General features: G+C 43.8%; 1 protein-coding gene across 2 annotated transcripts in view; it reads right to left on the bottom strand.

The window, feature by feature from the left end:
* Nucleotides 1–1,193: 1,193 nt before the first annotated feature.
* Atp6v0a2 (ATPase H+ transporting V0 subunit a2) overlaps nucleotides 1,194–25,436 on the bottom strand; it is a 47,003-nt gene continuing 22,760 nt past the window's right edge. Inside the window, exons 10-20 of one of the 2 annotated variants that reach the window (XM_004668495.2) lie at nucleotides 23,047–23,197; nucleotides 21,459–21,595; nucleotides 20,552–20,739; nucleotides 20,365–20,455; nucleotides 16,395–16,513; nucleotides 13,333–13,543; nucleotides 10,657–10,776; nucleotides 7,967–8,086; nucleotides 7,305–7,422; nucleotides 4,339–4,510; nucleotides 1,194–3,155 (exon numbers count right to left, since the gene is read on the bottom strand). In XM_004668495.2, the coding sequence (XP_004668552.1) occupies nucleotides 3,050–3,155; nucleotides 4,339–4,510; nucleotides 7,305–7,422; nucleotides 7,967–8,086; nucleotides 10,657–10,776; nucleotides 13,333–13,543; nucleotides 16,395–16,513; nucleotides 20,365–20,455; nucleotides 20,552–20,739; nucleotides 21,459–21,595; nucleotides 23,047–23,197 (1,533 nt within the window). In that variant the 3' untranslated portion in view covers nucleotides 1,194–3,049. The remainder of the gene's footprint in view (nucleotides 3,156–4,338; nucleotides 4,511–7,304; nucleotides 7,423–7,966; nucleotides 8,087–10,656; nucleotides 10,777–13,332; nucleotides 13,544–16,394; nucleotides 16,514–20,364; nucleotides 20,456–20,551; nucleotides 20,740–21,458; nucleotides 21,596–23,046; nucleotides 23,198–25,436) is intronic. The other variant, XM_045132495.1, reaches the window with a different exon arrangement.

Genomic DNA, 25,436 nt, shown 5'->3' with positions numbered 1-25,436 from the left:
CCCCCTAACCCATTCTTTATATAACTACATTCTACAGAGCCATGACAGGCTTGAATGGAAAAGTGACTCTTGGCTCTCTGTGCTAGACTCTAGTAAGAGGTTCTGACAGAATCTGAGTGGCCCCAGCACAGCTGCCAATAAGAGAAACTAACTGGCAGAGACTGGCATCACCAGTTTACTCCTCAGCAAGCAGAACCCTCAAACCTTGGGTTCAGTTTTATAATAAATTCCCTCCTGAAGGGAGGAAACTCAGATGAAGTCTAGAGAGCTAAAACTTACTGTCGAATCAAAATGTACTATTGTGACATCACAATGCACCACTATCTCATCACAATATCCCACTGCAACATCATAATGCACCACTGGTTCATCACAATCTTCTACTGTGACATCACAATACCTCAGAGAGACATCACGAAGTTCCACTATCTCACCACAATGTTCCACAGTGACATCGCAATGCCCACTGTGACAAAAAGAAAAAGCTCACAGAAAAAAAAAGGGCTGGAGGGATGGCTTAGCAATTAAGGCATTTGACTGCAAAGCCAAAGGAACCTGTTCGATTCCCCAGGACCCATGTTAGGTGGATGCACAAAGGGTCGCAAGTGCCTGGAGTTCGTTTGCAGTGGGTGAAGGCCCTGGTGCGCCCATTCTCTCTCTCTCTCAAATAAATAAATAAAAATTTAAATAAAACAAATAAAAAATAGGTCCACAGGACCACTCCTGAAGGTAACAGGAGCAGCAAATTTGTCCGTTGAAAGGACAAATCTGACAAGTGACGTGTGGCATTTTATCTGAATTGTAACATTCCCTCAGGGGTAGGAGGCTCAGGAGATTCCAGTCTAACATCTGGGGTAAAAGGTCCCAAGACCCCTTCCTAAGGGTATATATAAAGGGTGAACAACAGCTTGGGAAGGGATTCTGGACCAGCCAACGGGTGGGTACACTGTGCTGTAGGTATAGCTTCCATGAGGCATCACCTATGCTAAAGCATACTTTTCTGTCAACCACACTACCAGAAGTAACCCCGATCAACTCACTGGTTCACCAAAACTGGCTTTGGCCAGGTGTGGTGGTGCATGCCTTTAATCTCAGCACCCCGGAGGCAGAGATAGATGGCTGTGAGTTTGAGACTACTCAGTGAATTCCAGGTCAGCCTGTAGAGCAAGACCTTGCCTCAACAACAACAACAATAATAATAATAATTTTTTTTTTTAATAAAACTGGCTTTGATACAATTGTATTTTGGTCTGTTGCCTGTGCCCTATCTGGGGTTGAGAGTCTAGTGTTAACATCTTCCCCTCAGGAAAAAGTTTCCAACAGTTCAGGAGTTGAGTAACAGGAGGAATAATTTGGGGCAACATCAACAGCGGGAGAGAAGCATCACCTAATTGCATATCTACCTGGCGGGTGAGCTCTGCCTCATACTGACAGGGAGACTGAACTTTTGAGCAGAATCTTCCTCAGGAGTTTCATCAGCACCATCTATAAGCATAGATGGATAAAAACCCTGAAGGAGGCTGGGCGTGATGGTGTACACCTTTAATCCCAGCACTAGGGAGGCAGAGGTAGGAGAATCACTGTGAGTTCAAGGCCACACTGAGACTACATAGTGAATTCCAGGTCATCCTGGGCTACAGTGAGACCTTACCTCAAAAAAATGAAAGAAAAAACACAAACAATGCTGAAGGACTCAACAAACAGTGCATCCAGCTGGCCTTTAGGTGACATTGATCCAGCATAACTGAGAATCTTTCTGTCATTGGATGCTGGATTTCAGAGTCCAGCTACTTCACAAAAGATGCTGCCCAGAAAGCATAAAGTCCAGATGCGGCTTCAAGTCAGAACCACCAGAACCTTGGCTTTCTATGACACAGGTGAAGGAGCAGGGAGCAAACAGTACTTAGTATTAATTGATGTGTTACATTTCATGATAGGGAAAATAGCATACTTCTTTTTGAAAATAATCATCTAAAATCACTTAACATAAAATGTGAAAAATGAACATAACTTACAATATAGACTAGATCAAATTTTTCAGTGGGGCTGACTCAAATTAATTTGAAATTAATGCCACAAGAATAGATGACTTTATATTCAAGAGTATAAGTATTAAAGAAAATGAGTTTTCAGCTGGTCTGAACAATGCTTGAAAGTTTAACTTTCTCAGACCTTTATTTACAATATTATTTAAAAGTAAAAAAATTATACTGTCCTCAAGGGTAAGTGCAATCTCTGTGGTAAAATAACTTATATTTTACTATAAAAATATACAAATATTCATTTTTTCCATTTCTTCCCCCAGGTATAAATGGTTCCAGTTCAGCAATACCAAGAAGCTGGTCACGGCGTTCATACCATGCCCATGTTCCATCTTCTGCAGTCACAGTGAGTTTAAGGCTCAGAAGAGTTTATCTTCCCAAACACACAATCATCATGATTGGTTTTATGTAAGGATAACAGAGAGTCTTTAAAAATATACAAAGTAGGATAATCACTGGTAATGTTGTTTTATCCCATTTCCCCCATTACTAAAATGAGACAAATCATAGAAAGAGCTTTCTCCTGGTAAATTAAGGTAGGATACAAAAAAAGCATTTGCATATTCCTGATCAAGCAGAGTACATGTGACTCCTCTGATATCCAGCATTAGCTGCTGGGAAACTGGGTCTGATACATTCATGGAGCCGAGTAGCTTCCTATTTGTAATAAGGGTTAACAGGAGTCAAATGCTGAGACTATTTTTAGTTAGCCTTTCAAAATGAGCTTTTGTCCTCCAATCCTGTATTTAAAAAAGTAACTTTAACATAACACTTGGCATTAACTTATATTTACTCAGAATAAAAACCAAAGAAATTTCTATGTCTGAAAATGGTAAACTTTACAAATTATCTAACATGAGGAAGAGGTATATCTTACAGAATTATTTGGCTATGTCATAAGGCAATCAATGACAATGGAATTTTTCCTATCATAAATCTGACATTAGTGAGATTGGTAACATGATAATGCTCTAAGAATCTGGAAGAGTGTTGTTCCAGCAATATGATCATGCCATGCTGTCGTCATTATTGAACTTGGAAGAAAGCAGACTGAACGAGAATGGAACAAATTTGGTGCCTGCACCAACGTAGAATTTGTTCTGAAATTCCACCCTACAAAAAAAAAACAAAAACAGAAAAGAACATGCATTAATGGAAAGATAGTGATATAACACTCCTGTTCACCTTTGCGCATCTGGCTTACATGGGATCTGAAGAGTCAAACACGGGTCCTTAGGCTTCGCAGACAAGCACCTTACCCACTAAGCTCTCTCTCCAACCCAACACTCCTGTTCTTTTTTTTTTTTTTTTCTTTCCGGTACTGAGGACCGAACCCAGGGCCTTGTGCTTGCTAGGCAAGCACTCATCCACTGAGCTAAATCCCCGACCACTCCTGTTCTTAAAACATGTTAAGTTTACAAAATTCAGGCTAGAGAGATGGCTCAGTGGTTAATGACTCTTTCTTACAAGGTCTGACAGCCTGGTTCAATTCTCCAGTATCCACTAAAGCCAGATGCATAAAGTAGCACATGCATCTTGAGTTTGTTTGCAGTGCCAAGAGGCCCTGGTACACCCATTCTGTCTGTCTGTCTGTCTCTCCTTGCAATAAATAAATAATATACTTTTTTTAAAAAAAAGTTTACAAAATTCCTGTGCTAAAAAACTGTTTTATTCCATTGTGCTCTTGGCACAAAGCTAAGTCCAAGATGGCTTGCTGGTGCAGCTCATGTTCCAAGGACTAACACACCTGCCATCTCACACTACCAGCCACACAGAGGATAAGGTACAGGCCGTAGGGACCCCTCTCTCCAAGTGGGTAACTGAAAGCTCAGAGAAGTAACCAGATACTGTGAGGGATTAAGAAACATAAAGAGGAATCTGACAATAAAATGAGGCACCTGCCAGTCCCAACATGAATAAAAACAAGAACTTTCCAGGCATGGTGGCACACAGCTTTAATCCCAGCACTTGGGATGCAGAGATAGGCGGATCGCCGTAAGTTCAAGGCGACCCTGAGAGTACATATGAATTCCAGGTCAGCCTGGGATAGATCCTACCTGGGAAAAATAAAATAAAATAAACAAGAACCACGCACAATAATTTACAAGTACAAACTGGCTTTTACAGCCCAGTAATAAAATTGTATCTTGTTTCTGAAGTGCTAACTCAGAGTCTGAACAGATGCCAATGCTAGCAGAAAAGAGCTAGCCTGCATTACGCAATAGGTATGGGTGGTGCTTGGAGGGGGATGTTATATATTTAAAATTACAGTTCCAAGGGTATATTTCAAGCTCACCAATGGAGGCGTATGGCGTGAAGGAATGCAGAAAGCCCTTCCATGATCAAGAGGATAAAAATTGTCAAAACAGCAAAGAGAGCCATCACAGGAAGCAGCAGCAGCACCCCATAGGTAGTGTCCACACGAAGGCCCACACGCATCAGCATGGCCCAGAGCACGTCAGACAACTCTGAAAAGAAAGGCATTTGGCAAAATTCACTTCTCATCCACCTAAAAAAACCTCTAAGAAATAAAAAGAAACCAAACTATTAAGAGTAGAAGCACTAAGGATTAAAGTGTTTCTTATTTTCTAAGAAACAAAATCTGGAAAGATGGCTCGGTGGTTAAAGACACATGCATCTGGAGTTTGTTTGCAGTTGCTGGAGGACCTGGTGCACCCATTCTCACTTTCTCTATCTTTAATAAATATTTTTTTACAGGGTGGGCTGGAGAGATGGCCTAGTGGTTAAGGTGTTTGCTTGCAAAGCCAAGGGACCCAGGTTCAATTCCCCAGGACCCACATAAGCCAGATTCACAAGGGGTGCATACACCTGGAGTTCGTTTGCAGTGGCCTTCAGCCCATTCTTTCCCCTACCCTCATTAAAAATGTGGGTAGACAATAAGTGGATTTACTTCCACACATAAGAAATATTGAAAAGGGCTGGAGAGATGGCTTATTGGTTAAGTCACTTGCCTCTGAAGCATAAAGACCCACGTTCAATTCCCCGGGACCCTCATAAGCCAGCTGTACAAAGTGGCACATGCGTCTGGAGTTTGTTTACAGTGGCTGGAAGCCCTGGCATGCCCATATTCTACTCTACTCTCACTCTATCTCTCTGCCTCCTTCTCAAAAAAAAAACAAAAATAAAAATATTTTTAGCCGGGCGTGGTGGCACACGCCTTTAATCCCAGCACTTGGGAGGCAGAGGTGGGAGGATCATCGAGAGTTCAAGGCCACCCTGAGACTACATAGTTAATTCCAGGTCAGCCTGGACCCTACCTCGAAAAACCAAAAAAAAAGAAACAAAATCCTTACGAAGACCCATTTTTAGTGCTTGTCGCCTTCCTTCTCCAACACCTGGCATGCTGGCCACCAGATCTAGAATATCTTTTTGAACATGCTGTTCTAGGTCAGGATCCAGTTCGACTGGCATCCTCTGTGCCTCCTCTGTCCTCAAACATCTGGGCCCCACTGTGAACATTGATCCTCATAACTGCTTCTCTGTGGCACTCTCCTTTGTTGACCAGCTCCCTCTTATTATTGTCACTGTCATATGTCTCAGGGGTTTGCCCAGAACAGTGAAGCAACACAATTGCATGCTTTGCCAACTGTGCATGACTGAATGTGGCACAGAGACCAATCGTGCCAGAAGGTGGTGCATGGCCTCTGATCACAATGCAAAGGCCATTACTCAGGGGACTTGTGGACTCAGAACACTCTTATCTCAGCCACATCACATAGCATTCCTCAGACCTGTGGCTGAAAAATGTCTCTTTGGATGATTGGTAGTTCTGAGGCTGGCTTGGAGTATCATTGAGCTCTCTATGTGGCCTTTGCAGCAGCCAAAATTGTATTTTTAAAAAAATATTTTGTTTTTATTTGAGAGAGAGAGAAAGAATGAGTACACCAGGGCCATTAGCCACTACAAACGAAATCTAGTCGCATGCACCACCATGTGAATCTGGCTTACGTGGGTTCTGGGGAATCAACCCTGGGTCCTTAGGCTTCACAGTCAAATGTCTTAACTGCTAAACCATCTCTCCAGCACCCAGAGTGTACTTTACTCTACTCTCAGTTTGCACCACACTGGTAACAAGTATTATTTACTAAACTGTGGAAACCAAACCTTGCATGTCAGAACCACACAAACAGAAACTGCCCCAGGGGCTGGGGAGATGGCTTAGTGGTTAAGGCGCTTGCCTGCAAAGCCAGACTTGTCAGATCCCATGTAAGCCAGACGCACAGAGTGACACATGCACAAGGTCACAAATGTGCACAAGGTGGCGCACATGTCTAGAGTCTGATTACAGTGGCTGGAGGCCCTGGTGCACCAATTTTCTTTCTCTCTCTCATTAAAAATAACAAAATAGGGCTAAAGAGATGGCTTAGCGGTTAAGGCATTTGCCTGCAAAGCCAAAGGATCCCAGTTCAATTCTCCAGGATCCACATAAGCCAGATGCACAAGGGGGCACAAGCATCTGGACTTCATTTGCAGTGGCTAGAGGCCAAGGCACATCCATTCTCTCTCTCTGCCTCTTTCTCTCTCTCAAATAAATAAATAAAATATATTAAAAAATAAATAAGCCAGGTGTGGTGGTACACACCTTTAATCCCAGCACTCCGGAGGCAGAGGTAGGAGAATCGCCGTGAGTTTGAGGCCACCCTAAAAGAATACAGAGTGAATTCCAGGTCAGCCTGGGATAGAGTGAGACCCTCGAAAAAATAAAACAAAACAAAAAAATAGCAGCAAGAGATGGCTCAGCAGTTAAAGGCATTTGCTTGTTAAAGCCTGATGGCCCCGATTCAATTCCCCAGTACCCACACAAATCCAGATGCACAAAGTGGTACAAGCATCTAGAGTTCATTTGCAGTGGTTAAGGCCTAGTGGACCCTCTGTGTGTGTGTGTGTGGGTGGGTGGGTGGGTGGGTGGGTGGGTGGGTACGCGCGCGTGCGCGCGCGCATCTGTCTGTCTATCTCTTCCAAATAAATACATTTAAAAAAATATTTTCTAGGTCAGCCTGAGCTAGAGTGAGACCCTACCTCTGGGGGGTGGGAGGGCCCAAGGACACACATAGTAACATCACTAGGTACAGAGGAAAAAGTGTCCATGCCAGAGTCTGCAAGCCCTCCCAGGTCCCAGAGCACCTCTATGGCTAGACCAAGAGAATCTAGAGACCCATGTGGTGAGCAGCAGAGTCCAAACTATTAACATCACCCATCCCACCTTTGAAATGGGACCCACATGGCTAGGCAGCAACTTACGTGCATGTGCCAAGCTGAGCGCCCAGAGCCTCAGGTAGGAAGCAGTGTTGGAGATGCAACCAAGGCAGTACTCAATGGAATGGATCACCTGGGTCATCAGGATCTCCCCAAAGTTGAACTGAGAGAGATCACATAGAGCACATGAGATTCTCTGTCCAGATACCCACACCACTATGAAGCAGTCCCCCAACCCCCCGAGGGCAGTTAAGAGACTGGCTTTTGGGATCAGGGTGAGAGTATGCTGGGGGTTGAGGGTAGGGAATCAGGATTGGACTCCTGCTCACTGTGAACACAGTACTTACAACCCTACCTCCCACCCCAGAGATTCCTGAATCTGTCAGAGCTTTGCCATATTTGCCCAAAGGCCCATTTTGCACTGATCAAGGGATGTCACAAGCTCAGTGGGGATACAAGGGAGCTGGCTTCACAGTTGGTTGCAGGTCCCAGATCTCTGGTTCTGAAGGCCAGATGTTTTCTTGGTGACTTTGCTTTATAATCTCAAGCTAGTTGGCCCCATGAGGTTGGAACTATGGTTAGAGCAGCCCTTGTCTTGCTTACTGATATTAGGAAGTTCCTAGTTGGCCTGGCCAATGACAAATTTTACCCCATAGGCTGCTATAACAAAATTCCATAGTCTGTATGGCAGAAACACTGGAGATTACCTCTTCACTTGTCATTTCTCTGCATCCATCATCCATCTGGCCACTGCCCTCTTCTATATCCTGATTTCCCAGCAAAGAAACATCTTCCTCGCTGTCCTTCCTTACAAGTGTGTAGCCACTCTACCAAGCAGAAGAGTAGTCAATGCCTTTAAAATCACAAGGTCAGGGCACAACTGAAGTCACTCATTCTTTCAGGACTCTGCTCTTTGGGAATAAAATCTGTCCAAAAGACAAAGAATACTTCACCTGCATTGAGATGGCTATCATCAGAGGGGCTGGGAGAAGACAGAGAAGGGAGCCTGAGAATAACAGTGTTAAGAAAGACATGGAGAAACTGGAACCATAGAGTATTCCTGGTGTCAAATGGTGTCATTGCTATAGGAAGTGTGTGGCAATGCCTCAAAAATTAACACAGAGCGACCATACCATGCAGCATTGCCACTTCTAGACATATATCAAAAAGAAGTACAAGAACAATGATTGAGATGGGGAGGTAATATGATGGAGAATGGAATTTCAATGGGGAAAGTGGGGGGGGGGAATTACCATGGGATATTTTTTTATAATCATGGAAAATGCTAATAAAATTTTTTTTAAAGTAACCGGGCATGATGGCGCACGCCTTTAATCCCAGCACTCGGGAGGCAGAGGTAGGAGGATCGCCGAGAGTTCGAGGCCACCCTGAGACTACATAGTGAATTCCAGGTCAGCCTGAGCCAGAGTGAGACCCTAACTCGAAAAATCAAAAAAAAAAAAAAAAAAATTTTTAAAGTGAAAAAAAAAGAAGTACAAGAGATGTTGTGGAAATATTCACACACCCATGTCCATAGGCAGCACTGTTCACAAAAGCTGGAAGGTGAGAAAATGGAGTACCCATAAGTGTATGCAAAAACATGCTGAGCCAGGGGTGGTGGCTCATACCTTTAATCCTAGCACTCCCATCACTTGGGAGGCAGAGGTAGGACTGTTGTGAGTTTGAGGCCAGCCTGGGACTACACAGTGAATTCCAGGTCAGCCTGGGCTAGTGAGACCCAACCTCAAAATAACAACAAAAAATTCTGTACTAGATGCACATGGTAGAATATTAGACAGTCTTAAAAAGAAAATTTTAACAAATGCTACAACATGGATAAAGCCTAAGAATATCACACTAAGAAAAAAGGCCAGGGCTGGAGAGATGGCTTAGCGGTTAAGCGCTTGCCTGTGAAGCCTAAGGACCCCGGTTCGAGGCTCGGTTCCCCAGGTCCCACGTTAGCCAGATGCACAAGGGGGTGCATGCGTCTGGAGTTCGTTTGCAGAGGCTGGAAGCCCTGTCGCGCCCATTCTCTCTCTCTTTCTCTCTCTCTCGCTGCCTCCTTCTGTCCTGTCATTCTCAAATAAGTAAAAATGAACAAAAAATTAAAAAAAAAAAAAGGAAAAAAGGCCAGACATAGGCTGGAAAAATGACTCAGCAGTTAAGACACTTGCTTGCAAAATCTGCTGGCCCGGGTTTAATTCCCAAGCCACCCTTATAAATGAGATGCAAAAAGTTGCACAAGCATCTGGCTTGATGTTTGTTTGCAATATCAAGAAGCCCTGGCATGGTCTGGAGAGATGGCTTAGCAGTTACGGTGCTTTCCTGCGAAGCCTAAGAACCCATGTCTGATCTCTCTCCAGATCCCATGTAAGCCTGATGCACAAAGGTAACACAAGTGCAAGGTCACACATGTGCACTAGGTGACACAAACATCTTTAGTTCAATTGCAGTGGCTGAGGCACTGGCGCACTAATTCTCCTCTCTCTCTTGCATGCACTCTCTAAAAAAAATTTTTTTAACAAGCCATGGCCTCAACCTCATGGCCATTCTCCTACCTCTGCCTCCCGAGTGCTGGGATTAAAGGCGTGTACCACCACATCCAGCTGTGCAAATAGATTTTTTAAAATGCGGGCTGGGAGGGAAGGCTTAGCAGTTAAGGCATTTTCTGCAAAGCCAAAGGACCCTGGTTTGATTCCCCAGGACCCATGTAAGCCAGATGCACAAGGGGATACAAGTGTCTGGAGTTCGTTTGCAGTGGCTGGAGGCCCTTGCACACCCATTCTCTCTTTCTCTCTCCTTCCTTCTTTCCCTGTCAAATAACTAAATAAGTAGAAAGATGGTCTCTTGTTTAAAAAAAAGCAGGTTCGACTCATATGATGCATCTGGAATAGTCAGAAAGCTAGTGTGTAACAAGCACAAGGGTTTCTGTTGTGCAAGGTACAAGAGTCCTAGAGACAATGTGAACATCCTATCACTGAACTCTCCATTACATCTACAATATAAATATTTGATCAACTTTTTTTTCAGAAGGTAAGAAAGTAGATATAAAAGAAAATGGATACTGAACAAATGGTAACTAGTTATAATGAGGTGATAGAACACAAGAACACATCAGTATTTCCCCATTTTCTAAAATTTAGTTATCTTGTTTAAACAGGAAAAGAAAACTTAAGAGACAAAAATATGAAAAAAAAGTTTTTTAATTACATAAAGCTGCATTGCAGGACCAAGTTATACTACCAGGTCTACGGAAGTTCCAGCGGCAGCAGCTTTATCTTCCTGCGGGGGTCTAACAGGCACATCACAGTTCTAAATGAGGAAGGCTCTGGCTAAGTCAGGACACTTGGGAAGGCGTCTACACAACCTCGGCACACACACCCATGCACCCACTTACCCGGCTCATGCCAAAGCAGTTGCGGCCATTGTGCAACCACAGCAGGAAGAACGGCTTTCCCAAGAAGAGGACAGGGATGGACAGTGCAGTGACAACCAGCAACACTCTCTGGACATGCTCCTATTGGTACAAGGGAACAATACACATGAACACACAAAGGTGCCCACAGCACGGCTATGGCATAAGTCAGACCATGAGAGTCACAAGGCCACACAGCATGTCTCTGGGCAAAGGACCTGGGTTTGATTCCCCAATACCCATATAAAACCAGATGCACAAAGTGGCACGTGCATCTGGAGTTTGTATGCAGTGGCTAGAGGGCCCGGTATGCCCATTCTTTTTCTCTGTCTCTCTTCTATCTCTTTTTGCTTGCAAATAAATAAATAAATTTTTAAAATATTGAGGAGGCGGGGAGGGGAGGGAAATACCATAGTTTGTTATGTGTAAGTATAGAAGTTGTCAATAAAAATATATTTAAAAAAATAAAATCTTTCTGAATCTTAAAAAAAATATTGAAAGAGTAGTCAGAAGAAAAACAAGAGAATTGTCTTTGAAAAACCTGCAGATGTACAGTTACGAGTAGTTCAAGAACCAATGAGCTAGGCAGAGAGAACATAGGAGGCACATGTTTAGCACACGTAAGGCCCTGGGTCCTATGCCCAACAGAAAAACCAAATATATTTGCTTATACAAAGCTACTGCAGTTTGTGTGACTTTAGGGATGCAGAGGTAGATATGAAAGTGAACCAGCACAGCTGTCCTGTGCTTGACCCTTTTAAGACTGTCGTGGTCCCAGAGTCTTCTGCAAGGTTATACTGTCCTTACATCATCAACACAATCACTCCTTGAAATGTGAAGTGGAAGCCATCAGCAGAGCAGCCTTGGAAATCTTGGGCAGTGGAGTCAGGTGGACCTATGTTCAAAGTCCAGCACTATCAGCTCCTGAGAGCCTAGATCCCCCTGAGTTAGAGGTTGTCATCAAAACAGTGTGACAACACCTATGTGGGAGCTGTTTTGAGAGCTGAGAAAGATAGTCAAGGAAAGCATACTTCCAGGTATGCAGGTCTAGAAAGGAACTTTCTTCAGTGGTCTTGCTGAACATATACCACTGAACTACCCTACATTTATATACATCTATGTCATTCATAAAGTTGTAATGAAATAATCATAAAATATAACTTTAACACCAAGTCCAAGTGCTGAATTCACAGTCAAAACCAAAAAGAATGTGGCTCCAGAGATGTGCACTGACACCTGGTGGATTCCTCCACCATGATCCAGCATGCTGGGCAGTGTCCTCCCTGAGTCCTTCAGGCAGAGGTGCTGTGCGCTGCAAAGAGCCTCCACGTGAAAGAGTAACAGAAGCCCATGAGTACAAGCACTGGCCCATGCCAGGAACTGTTCTAAACAGGTGAAAGAGCTTAGATCTGTTCTCTAAACTGGTTCCTGTTTGCATCCTCACTCCACACAAGGAGATGGAAGCACACAGAAGAATGGGCTGCCAAGCAGGTGGGACACTCAGCTCAGCACCCAGACACCACAGTTATGGGAGGGCGGTCGTGGAGCCCTAGAGCTCATTCTAAACAAGGCCTGGACAGTCTTCAAGAACCTTCTGAGGCACATGCCTTTAACCTCAGCACTTGGAAGGCAGAAGTAGGAGGATTGCTGAGTCCGAGGCCACCCTGAGACAATAAAAGTGAATTTCAGCTCAGCCTGGACTAAAACCAGGCCCTATCTCAAGAAACAAATACACAAAGAACCCTCTGAAGGACTAGAAAGATGGTTCAGTGGTTAAAGGCACTTGCTTGCAAACCCTGCTGGCCCAGGGTTCATTTCTCCAGTATTGACCTAAAGCCAAGTGTGTCTGGAGTTCATTTATAGCAAGATGGCCTGGTGTACCCATACACTCTCTTTCTCGTGTAAAATAAGTACAAATTGGGCTGGACAGATGGCTTAGCAGATAAAGCGCTTGCCTGCAAAGTCTAAGGATCCATGTTCGACTCCCCAGATGCCACGTAAGCCAGATGCACAAGGTGATACATTTACAAGGTTGAGTATACGCATAACGCTGACACATGTGTCTGGATTTCGACTGCAATGGCTGGAGGCCCTGACATGCAAATTCTCTCTCTCTCTCAAAAAGCTAGGTATGTTGACACACATCTTTAATCCAGGCATTTGGGCAGGAGAGGTAGGACTGCCTTAAGTTCAAGGCCATCCTGAGACTACGTAGTGAATTCTAGGTCAGGCTAGGCTAGAACGAGATCCTACCTCAAAAAAAAAAAAAAAAAAAAAAGAGCTGGGTGTGGTAGCACACATCTTTAATTCCAACCTTTGGGAGGCAGAGGTAGGAGGACTGCCATGAGTTCAAGGCTACCCTGAGACCACATAGTGAATTTCAGGTCAGCCTGGGCTACAGTGAGACCCTACCTTGAAAAACAAGAAAAAAAAAATCTAAATGAATAAATAAAAATTTGAAATTAAAAAGAACCTTCTGTAAAAGCATTTCCTTTCCACACTCTTGACAACTGCAGAGTGGCAGCAAGTTGGCATCCAAACAGGACAGGCACAACAAGCTACCTGGGCTAAGTAGGGCAGAACCATTGCCTGCTCTGCCACTGGGAAGAAGGAACAGGGAAGGTCATACCAGGTATGAGTAGGGGGATGCTTACTCACCTGCCCTGGGTAGAGTCCAGATATTCCACTGGTTGGGAACAGAAACATGTTAATGAACTCAATCAGGATGCTGGGTGCCTCTCTAGAGGTGTCTGCCCCATATGCCAGCCACTTGTAGACAATCATGAAGATGAGGTACCCAAAAATGCACAGCATGAAGAGAAGTTCTGGTACAGAGACCAGATAGATGTTGAACTTCCTCCTGAAGTGCCTGAAAGAGGTCAGGAGAGGCCCAGTGCAAGGGTAAAGTCAGCTGGAACACTATGAATGATAGCCCACAGGCCATGTCATGGTCACATATTTGTCTTGCTATGGCTCAAGCCAGGCAGCATATCTATCCACGGATGAAAGAAATGGGATAGGAGAGATAACTGCTTGTCTTGAGGCCACTGAAACCCCATGGAAACATTTTCCTGGCTCCGTAATTTGGAAACATTGCCTTTCTGACATAAGGCTACAAATTATTAGGGAACCTGGCTTCAAAATGCTCTGCCTCAAAAGATAAACAGAGGGGCTGGAGAGATAGCTTAGCAGTTAAGGCACCTGCCTGAGAAGCCTAAGGACCCAGGTTCGATTCCCCAGTACCCACATAAGCCAGATGCACAAGGTGGTGCATGCATCTGGAGTTCGTTTGTAGTGGCTAGAGGCCTTGGTGCACTCATTCTCTTTCTATCTGCCTCTTTCTCTCTCCCCCCCCTTAAATAAATAAATAAAAAGATAAACAGAAACACCTTCTAATACTTTAAGCTTGCAGGTCACATGCAGGTCAGTTCTCATGTGGGATTACTGTCTTGTGGTGGATGTTAGATCCTCCATATTACAAAAGAGGCTCAATTAGGAAGAACCTAGGACTCAGACTTGGGATTTCTACCACCAATCTTTAGTTCCCCCCTGTGTACCATATTGAAAACCAAGCCTTTAGATAAAATTATTATTCTTGGGCTAGAGAGATGGCATAGCGGTTAAGTGCTTGCCTGTGAAGCCTAAGGACCCCAGTTCGAGACTCGTTTCCCCAGGACCCACGTTAGCCAGATGCATAAGGGGGCGCACACATCTGAAGTTCGTTTGCAGTGGCTGAAAGCCCTGGCACGCCCATTCCTTCTCTTTCTCTCCCTCTCTCTCTGTCACTTTCAAATAAATAAATAAAAAGTGAACAAAAAAATATTTTAAAAAATTATTATTCTTTTTAAATTAACTTCCAGAAAAAGTTCTGTAAAATAAGAAAAAAATGTCTATCTTAAACTGTTGGACAATTTTATCCAGTTCACAACTATGTAAAGATTTAAAGCTATAGTCTTTTTAGTTTTTTATTTTTTCAAGGTAGGGTGTTGCTCTAGCCCAGGCTGACCTGGAATTCACTATGCAGTCTCAGGGTAGCCTCAAACTCATAGCAATCCTCCTACTTTTGCCTCCCAAGTGCTGAGATTAATAGCATGCACCAGGGCTGGAGAGATGGTTTAGCAGTTAAGTGCTTGCCTATGAAGCCTGAGGACCTCGGTTTGAGGCTCAATTCTCCAGGACCCACGTTAGCCAGATGCACAAGGAGGCGCACATGTCTGGAGTTCAGTTTGCAGTGGCTGGAGGCCCTGGCACGCCCATTCTCTCTCTCTATCTGCCTCTTTCTTTCTCTCTCTCTCTCTCTCTCTCTCTCTCTCTGTCGCTCTCAAATAAGTAAAAATAAACAAAAAAAAATTAAAAAATAAATAAATAAAAGCATGCACCACCACACCCAGCAAGCTACAGCTTTTTAAAAATATGTATTTTATTTGAGAGAGAGAGAGAATGGGGGCCGGAAAGATGGCTTAGCAGCTAAGGCACTTCACTGCGAAGCCTAACAACCCATGTTCAACTCTCCTGATCCCATGTTAGCCATACGCACAAAGGTGAGGCAAGCACAAGGTTTCACATGCCCACTAGGTGGCACAAGCATCTGGAGCTCAATTTCAGTGTCTGAGGCCCTGGCACACCAATTCTCTGTGTGTCTCTCTTTCTGTCTCTAAAAAGAAAAAATTTTAAAAAGGGAATGGGTACACCAGGGCCTCTAGCCACTGTAAATGAACTCCAGACCATCTAGCACATCTGGCTTACATTGGTACTGGAGAATCAAACCTGGGTCCTTAGGCTTCATAGGCAAGTACCTTAATAATTAAGCCAGCCATCTCTCCAGCCTTTAAAACTACAGCTTAAAGCAGGGCGTGGTGGTGCATGCCTTTAATCACAGCACTCGGGAGGCAGAGGTAGAAGTATCACCGTGAGTTCGAGGCCACCCTGAGATTACATAGTGAATTCCAGGCCAGCCTGAGCCAGAGTGAGACCCTACCTTAAAAAAATAAAAACAAAATAACTAAAGCTTTAACCTACACAATTTAGGTTTAGTGATAAGAATTAGTGGTTATGGTTATGAAAAAAAAATAAACCTTAATACCCTAGCTTTGATCAATAAAATAAAAAGCTTTCTAATTTATTTATTTATTATTTGAGGGACAGTGGTTTAAGCAGTATCTCACTCTAGCCCAGGTTGATCTGGGTTTCACTCTGTAGCCCAGGCTGGCCTCGAATTCAATGACCTTCTGACCTCTCAGCCATCAATACCAGCACTTAGGAGGCAGAGGCAGGAGGATTTCTGTGAGTTCAAGGCCAGCCTGGAGCTGTAGAGTTCCAGGCCAGCCTGGGCTAGACTGAGACACTACCTCAAAAACAAGCAAACAAACTACCCTATGTCTATAATTCTAGTCTGCAGGGGTTGGGGAAAACTAGAGAAACCCCAGGCCGCAACTTTGGGTTGAGGGAAAGACCTTCTTCTTAAGGAACTACGTGAATGAGTAATAAGAAGACACCCAACCTTCTCCTCTGGCCTCCACATACATGTGCATGGGTATACATCTGCACACACACACACCACACATCTCACACAAACACCACCACCACCACACACACATGGTATGACCCTTACTGAAGCACATCTCTAATCTTAGCATTTGATAGGCTGAGGCAGGAAGAATTGGCTAGCCTGGGTTACAGAATGAGATCCTATGTCAAAAACAAATCAAAACTGTACTTACAAGTGATTAAATATTCCCAGAATGACACCAAAAGTCATGTGAATAATTCCTAAAATCACAGACATTTTCATCTTGAAGGAATTTAGGAAAGTGAGGCGATTTGTGGCCAGGTTCCAAATCTAAAGACCGAACAACAAAAAACAATCTTTAACTTCCTTCAATACGAGAGGCTGGAGAAGGCTCCCATCTCATATGGAGAGGCAGATCTAAAGTTACATCTATCTGTCTCTAGCCATTTTCAACTCAAAACCATTGATTTTCTGAAAGCAGGGCCACAAGTGACTTAGTAAATCTGACAGCAAAGTACTCTATCTCATAAAAAGTACTGTGCTATCTACTCACCTCTCAATGGTGTTAAGTCTGAAGACATGATGTTCAAGTAAGGCAGAAAAGGATATGTGAGATGCTAGTGCATTAAGAGATTGAGAATGGGCATGCCAGGGCCTTTGACACTACAAACAAACTGCAAATGTATGTGCCATTTTGTGCATCCGGCTTTCCATTGAGGAACTGAATCCAGACTGGCAAGATGTGTAAGCAAGCACCTTCAGCCACTGAGTCATCTCTCCAGCCCCAAGATCACCTTTTTTTAAAAAAATATTTTATGTTTATTTATTTGATTATTTGACAGAAAAAGAGAGGGAGAGGGGGAGAGAAAGAGAACTAATGGACGCACCAGGGCTTCCAGTCATTGCAAACGAACTCCAGATGCATGTGCCCCTGTGCATCTGGTAAACGTGGGTCCTGGGGAATTGAACCTCAGTCCTTTGGCTTTGCAGGCAAATGTGTTAAGTGCTAAGCCACCCCTCCAGCCCATGATCATCTTTTTTTAAAAAATAAAGTAAAATAAAATTTAAGATGGGCATGGTAGCTCATGCCTTTAATTCCAGCACTTGGGAGGCTGTAGTAGGATCACCAAGTTCAAGGTCACCCAATTGTTCCAGGTTAGCCAGGCTACAGTGAGACCCTACTTCAAGGGGAAAAAAAAAAAAAAAAAAAAAAAAAAAAGGGCTGGAGGGATGGCTTAGCACTTAAGGCATTTATTTGCAAAGCCAAGGACCCAAGTTCAATTCCCCAGGACCCATGTTAGCCAGATGCACAAGGGACACACACACCTGGAGTTCGTTTGCAGTGGCTGGAGGACAGGCGTGCCCATTCTCTCTCTCTCTCCCTCTTTCTCTCTGTCAAATAAATAAATAAAAATAAAATATTTAAAAAAATTTTTTTTTGGTTTTCGAGATAGGGTCTCACTCTTGTCCAGGCTGACCTGGAATTTGCTATGTAGTCTCAGGGTGGCCTCAAACTCTCAGTAATCCTCCTACTTCTGCCTCCTGAGTGCTGGGATTAAAGGTGTGTACCACCACTCCAGGCTAAAAATAAAATTTTTAAATTTATTTATTTGAGGGCTGAAGAGATGGTTTAGCACTTAAGGCATTTGCCTGGAAAGCCAAAGGACCCAGGTTCAATTCCCCAGAACCCATATAAGCCAGATGCCCAAGGTGGTGCATGCAGCTGAAGTTTGTTTACAGCAGCTGAAGGCCCTGGCACACCCATTCTCTATCTGCTCCTCTCTCTCTCAATAAGTAAAAATTTTTAAAAACTTTATATTTATTTGAGAGACAGATGGAACGAGGCAGAGAGAGTGAGTATGGGTGTGCTAGGGCCTTCTGGCATTGCAAGTGAACTCTAGACCCATGGGCCATTTTGTACATCGGGCTTTATGTTGACTACTGGGGAACCAAACCCAGGTGGTCAGGTTTTGCAAGCAAGCACCTTTAACCACTGAGCCATCTCTCCAGTTTGCCTTGTGTACCCTGTGATCAAAAGCCTTTGCCTAACAGGACCTGTGTTGAGCCCCCTTGGGGTAGGAAGAGGGGCCTTCCCTTTGACAAACACTTCTCCCTGTTTTTTTTGTTTTTTTTTTTTATTTTTTTTATTTGAGAGCGACAGACACAGAGAGAAAAACAGATAGAGAGATAGAGAGAGAGAGTGCGCGAATGGGTATGCCAGGGCCTCCAGCCACTGCAAATGAACTCTAGACGCGTGCACTCCCTTGTGCATCTGGCTAATGTGGGTCTTGTGGAATCGAGCCTCAAACCGGAGTCCTTAAGCTTCACAGGCAAGTGCTTAACTGCTAAACCATCTCTCCAGCCCCACTTCTCCCTCTTTAAATAGCTACATGACAAGTACCATGATGAATACAGGTCCTTCCACGAACTCAACTCAACACAATTCCTTTCAAGATCAAAAAGTGAGGGGCTGAATGGGTGCAATAGTGAAAATCTAGAAACCAACTGTCCTCTAATTGGACTGGAGGCCCGCTCCATGGAAGGGAATACATCCCTGATACTGAAAACCTACAACAGGGGTAGTCATGAGCCCTAGAGGTGTAATGTCTGCTGCTCTCTGGCTAAATGTATATACTATGCTCATCAAACTGCCCAGTAAGCTCTTCTCTTAATGTTCATATTAGTGCTACTCTCACTTTTTTTGTTCAGAGAACTTTCTCTTTTCAGATGGCAGTGACCTTGGAATGACTTAGAAGGCATCACGGTGCTGGGAAGAAGTGACAGAGGAGTGCTCAGCACTGCAATATCTCTATCACACCTTCCAAGGCTCAGGGTCCATTGCAGAAGAGGTGACAGAAAGAATGTAAGAGCCAAAGGAAGGGTAAATGCTCCTTCAGACACAAAATGACCTGGATATCTATAACCTCAGAGTGCCTAACACTACCTACACAAGACCATCATAATAGGAGGAAAAATATCATGACATCAAAATAAAAGAGAGACTGACTGAGACATAAAGGAAAGAGAAAGGAAGGGAGGAGGGTACTTAATAGGTTGATATTGTATATATGTAAGTACAATGATTGTTATGGGGAGGTAATAGGATGGAGAATGGAATTTCAAAGGAGAAAGTGGGGGGGGAGGGAATTAACACGGGATTTTTTTTATAATCATGGAAAATGCTAATAAAAATTAAAAATAAATAAATAAAAATAAAAAGTGAAAAAAAATAAAAGAGAGACTGACTGAGACAGGGAGGGGAATATGATGGAGAGTGGAGTTTAAAAGGGGAAAGTGGGGGGAGGGAGGGCATTACCATGGGATATTGCTTACAATCATGGAAGTTGTTAATAAAAAAATTAATTAAAAAAAGTGAGGGGCTGGAGAGATGACTTAGCAGTTAAGGTGCTTGCTTGCGAAGCCTAAGGACCCAGGTTCCATTCTCCAGGTCCCATGTAAGCCAGATGCACAAGGTGGAATATGTGCCTAGAGCAGTTTGCAGTGGCTAGAGGTCCTAGTGTGCTCACTCCCCCTCTTTTTCAAATACAAATAAACAAACAAATTTTTTTTTAAAAATCCAAAAGTGGGGGCTGGAGAGATGGCTTAGCGGTTAAGCGCTTGCATGCATGCTTGCCTGTGAAGCCTAAGGATCCTGGTTCGAGGCTCAATTTCCCAGTACCCACATAAGCCAGATGCACAAGGGGGCGCATGTGTCTGGAGTTGGTTTGCAGTGGTTGGAGGCCCTAAAGCACCCATTCTCTGTCACTCTCAAATAAATAAATAAAAATAAAAACAACAACAACAAAAAAGAATGTACTTTAAAAAAAAAAAATCAAAAAGTGAAAAACAATTTGGTGAACAAAGAAGCAACTCAAGAAACAGCACTGTTCCCAGGCCACCAAAGGTTATTTCTGCTAATGAAAAAGGCTATTGATATGAACACAGCCCCATATCCTGTGGGTCTCTTCTGCACTGATCTGGTTTCCCCAGGAAAGGGTCCAACAGCCCCCAGCTCTATGCACACATGGGCTTGCAGGGAACGCAGGCAGACACAATTGTCAAGGCAGCAGCTCCCTAGCACCTCCCCTCATTTAGGAGCACGAGACTGGGCCAAAGGCATAGGAAACACTGTGCTAGGTGGGACCACAAAGCAACTGGAAACACAGGGAGGAGGCACTTACAGGATCAATGCCAAAAGGATAAGGGCCTTGGAACACTCCAGGGATACTAGGATTCAACTGCAAAGTCTTGCTGTTCCTAACCACGCTGTCACTGTAAGGAAGGGCAGAGCAAGGTCACTGTGGGCTGAGGAGGGGCTCAGGAAAGTATATGCCCACCTCCAGCATTCCTTGGTCCCCGACCACTTACTTCCAAAGCACCATTTTCCCTTGCTCTTCAGGAGAGTGGCTGGCACTGTACATGGCAGATACATTCCACCCAGAGCCAAACAGGTTCACGGACTTGGAGAAGCAGTCATTATAGATGAGGCCAGTGTATACTGAGAATATCCCCATCAGCAGGAGGATGTAGCGGCCATTAAAGAACATCCTCATGATCTGTGGAAAGCCACAAGATGGTTAGGAGATACTCACTGGAACAATGGTCTCACAGGATGAAAATTCATGCCAGCACATTCTCAGCCACTCTTCTCGGGGCTTTTCAGAACTAGGTTTCTCTCACCTGAAGGTGAGAGGTGAGGTGTACCTTGCAGAACACAGTTACCACCCAAAGTTAATGTAACCCAGAGCTCATGAGCTAGGCACATAATCCCAACACTTGAATGGTGAAAAGTGGTAGAGTCAAGAATTTGAAGGCTGGGCATAGTGGCACATGCCTTTAATCCACTCGAGAGGCAGAGGTAGGAGGATCACCATGAGTTTGAGGGCATCCTGAGACTACAGAGTGAATTCTAGGTCAGCCTAGAGCCATACCCTACCTCAGAAAACAAAAACAAATAAATAAATAAAACATAGCTCTCGGGCTGGAGAGATGGCTTAGTGGTTAAAGCGCTTGCCTACAAAGCCAAAGGATCCAGCTTTGATTCCCCAGTACCACGTAAGCCAGATGCACAAGGTGGCACATGCATTGGGAGTTTGTTTACAGTGGCTGAAGGTCCTGAAATGCTCATTTTCACCATCTCTCTCTCTCAAATAATTAAGTAAATAAATTTAAAAAAAACTAAAAAACAAACAAACATAGCTCTCTTACAGTCAAACCAAATACAACACTCCCATTGCCCATAACCAGACAGAGTAGGCTGGAGCCTTTGTACTACCTCCTGTGACTGGCTGAGTCTGGGGTGATTTTCATTCAACACCAGCAAGAGAGCAAATAAGAACATCACAAAGCCGTGTCCAAAGTCTCCAAACATCACAGCAAAGAGAAATGGGAATGTGATAATGGTGAAGAGAGCTGCAAGATAAGAGAAAGGGCAGTGATTACTATCTACAACAAATGCTTAACTCACACACACACCATATGCAATTACCTGAACTGTCTCCATAGTTCTCATGACAGGACTCTGGGGTTAAACTTACAACACTATACTAAGTATGGTGACAAAAAAAATGGTGGGGGCTGGAGAAATGGCTTAGCAGTTAAGCGCTTGCCTATGAAGCCTAAGGACCCTGGTTCGAGGCTCGATTCCCCAGGACCCATGTTAGTCAGAGGCACAAGAGGGCACATGCATCTGGAGTTCGTTTGCAGTGGCTAGAGGCCCTGGAGCGCCCATTTTCTCTCTCTCTCTCTGCCTCTTTCTCTCTCTGTCTGTTGCTCTCAAATAAATAATAAAAAGATAAATAGTGGTGGGAGTAAAGAGATGTCTTAGTGGTTAAGTGCACTTCTTGTGCAAGCATGAAGGCCTGAGGAGGCCTGAGACTGCATGAGTTCAAATCTCCAGATACCATGTAAAACAGCAGGCCATGTGTCTATAACCCCAGCCCCACAGGAGAGCAGAGATCCAAGAATCACTGGAGCTTGGAATCACTAAAAAGGGATTCTGGCTCAAAACAAGTTCAGGAGTGATAGAACAGGATACCTGACATTCCCCCCTGGCTACCATAAGCAAGTATCTGATCCCGTTGCAGGCAAGTATATGGGGCACTACCAGGATACACATATGTGCATTACACAGTATATACATATGTAAAAATAAACAATAAGTCAGGCATGGTGGTGAACGCCTTCAATACCAATATTTGGGGGCAAGAGGTAGGAGGATCATTGTGAGTTTGAGACCAGCCTGAGACTATATAGTGAATTCCAAGTCAGCTTGAGCTAGAGCATGACTCTACCTCAAAACAAACAAACAAAAAAAAAATAGGGCTGGAGAGATAACTTAGTGGTTAAGGCACTTGCTTGCAAAGCTAAAGGATCTAGGTTCAATTCCCCAGGACCCACATAAGCCAGCTACACAAACAAGGTGGCACAAACTTCTGGAGTTCATTTGCAGAAGCTACAACCCTGGCACACCCATTTTCTTTCCCTTTTACCTCTCTCTCCTTCTCAAATAAATAAATAAATAAAAATAAAATATTTTAAAAGACAACAATAATTAATAAAATGAAAAAAAAAACAGTGGTGAATCTATTTTTCCAAACATTTATTATGCTGTCATGCTTAAGAAAAGCAGCAATACAGCCAAGCATGATGGCACATATCTATAATCCCAGCACTCAAGAGGCTGAGGCAGGAGAACTGCAAGTTGAAAGCCAATCTAGGCTACATAGTGAGTTTCAGGCCAACCAAGGCTGCAAAGTGAGACCCTGTCTGTCTGTCTCTCTCTCCCCCGCACTCACTCTCTCTCACACACACAAAGCGGACATGACATAATATGCAAGGCCTGCCACATGTGGATGTCCTACCTGGATTCACTTCTCTGTAGCTTCCAACGCCATAGGCATCCACAATGTTCTGAAAGCCCTCGGTGAACTTGTTGGTACGGATTAGGGTTGGTGGTGTTTCTTTTGTGGGGATTGTGTTCATAAATGAGGGAATCGTAGCACCGCTCTCTCTCTTTCACACAGAAAAGAAAAAGAGAAACAGGTCTATCCAAGAAAATAGTTTCAAACCAACCTAGTTCAGCACATGTGATTGTGTTCTGGGTAAGCCTTGTGTGGTTACAGGGAGAGGTCCAAAGAGAGGGGGTGGAGAAAGGCTCCTTTTTGCAAGACAGCACCTGTGACTGTGGCCTTTGTGAAGGTAAGAGGAACAGAGCTAGGAAGGGGAATGGGACAGCAGAAGTAGGGGAGAGAAGAGAGAGGCAGAAAGAGGCCCAGAGCCACCTACGTAAAACTGTAATTGTGGACTGGAGAGATGGCTTAGCAGTTTAGGCACTTGCATGCAAAGCTACAAGACCAAAGTTTGATTCCCTAGGACCCACATAAGCCAGATGCACAGGGTGGTACAAGCATCTGGAGTTCATTTGCAGCAGCTAGAGGCCCTGGTATGCCCATTCTCTCTCTCACTCTAATAAATAAAACTATTTTTTAAAAAACCTGAAATTCCCAGCACTTGGGAGGCAGAGGTAGGAGGATTGCCATGAGTTCAAGGCCACCCTGAGATGACAGAGTTAACTCCAGGTCAGCCTGGACCAGAGTGAGACACTACCTTGAAAAACCAAAAAAAAAAAAAAAAACAAACCCTGAAATTGTAAGCTCAGCACTTGGGAGGCTAGGGCAGGATCATGAATTTGAAGCCAGACTGGCTGCATAGTACAACTTCTCAAACAAACAAAAAAGAGTTGGGCATAGTGGCACACACCTTTAATTCCTGCACTTAAGAGGCAGAGGCAGAGGCAGAGGCAGAAGGATTGCCATGAGTTCAAGGCCAAGGCCACCCTGAGACTACATAGTGAATTCCAGGTCAGAGTGAGCTATAGTGAAAACCTACCTCAAAAAAAAAAAAAAAAAAAAACTTGAAATTTAGGACTTCATCTCTTAAAAGTAGTCAAGAAAAGTGAAAGTTAGAGACATATACAATATTACCTAATTTAAAAAAGTGAGGGATGGAGATATGGCTTAGCAGTTAAGGCATTTGCTTGCAAAGCCAAAGGACCCACGTTCTATTCCCCAGGACCCACATAAGCCAGATGCACAAAGGCTACATGCATCTGGAGTTCGTTTGCAGTGGCTACAGACTCCAGCATGCTCATTCTCTGTCTGCCTCTCTTCTCTCTTTCTGATTGCAAATAAGTAAATAATTAAAAAAAAAAAAAAAAGACAAAGTGGGATTGGAGAAGTATAGTTCTGTCAGTAAATTGTTTGCGCAAACATAAGGACCCGAGTTCAAGCAAATGTTTTTAACAACTGAACCATCTCTCCGGCCCAGAGACCTGATTTCAATCCCCAGAACCTATGAAAAAAGCACGGTGGTACAGTAATTTCAACGCTAAGAAGGCAAAGAGACCTCTAAAAAAGGTGGGTGGGCCAGGCATGGTGGCGCATGCCTTTAATCCCAGCACTTGGGAGGCAAAGGTAGGAGGATTGCCATAAGTTCGAGGCCACCCTGAGACAACACAGTGAATTCCGGGTCAGCCTGAGCTAGAGTAAGACCCTACCTCAAAACACTAAAGAAAAAAAAGAGGTGGGTGGGCTGAGCGTGGTGGCACACATCTTTAATCCCAGTACTCGGAAGGCGGAGGTAGGATGATCACTGTGAGTTCAAAGCCAGCCTGAAACACAGTAAATTCCAGGTCAGCCTGAAAAAAAAAAAAAACAAAACACTGAGATCCTACCTTGAAAAACCAAAACCAAAAAAGGTGGGTGGCATTGAAGAATTATACCTGAAGCTGTCCTCTGGTCTACACATCTACGGAACAAAAAGATACATAAATCAGAAAAAATTCACCTATGTAAACCTTTTCCTTCAATTCAGTGTTCACTGAACGCATTTGGTTCCATAATGAAAATGGGAAAACAAAAGCACTAAAAAAAGACCAAAAAAACAGCAGAGGTTAAGATAATTGGGGGGCAGAGCTCTATAAGTTTCAGGTCAGCCTGGGCTATAGTGAGTCCCTACCTCAAACAAAAAAATAAAGAGCCAACAACCCAGAAGAAATGGGAAAAGGATGTGGACTGGCACCCCCCACACACACACACACAAAACTCTTAAGAGACATGCACTAGCAAGCAATATCTACCCAGTAATTCCAAAGCAGGGAATTTACCCTCCCAGAAGATCTGCTACATGACATACCAAAAGTTAATATTACTCAATACAATGATGCTTATAAATGGAAAGAACCTAAGTGAAT

The sequence above is a fragment of the Jaculus jaculus genome, chromosome 13, assembly GCF_020740685.1.
Source record: "Jaculus jaculus isolate mJacJac1 chromosome 13, mJacJac1.mat.Y.cur, whole genome shotgun sequence".
Classification (NCBI taxonomy): Eukaryota; Metazoa; Chordata; class Mammalia; order Rodentia; family Dipodidae; genus Jaculus; species Jaculus jaculus.
This window is presented reverse-complemented; position numbering and strand designations above follow the sequence as displayed.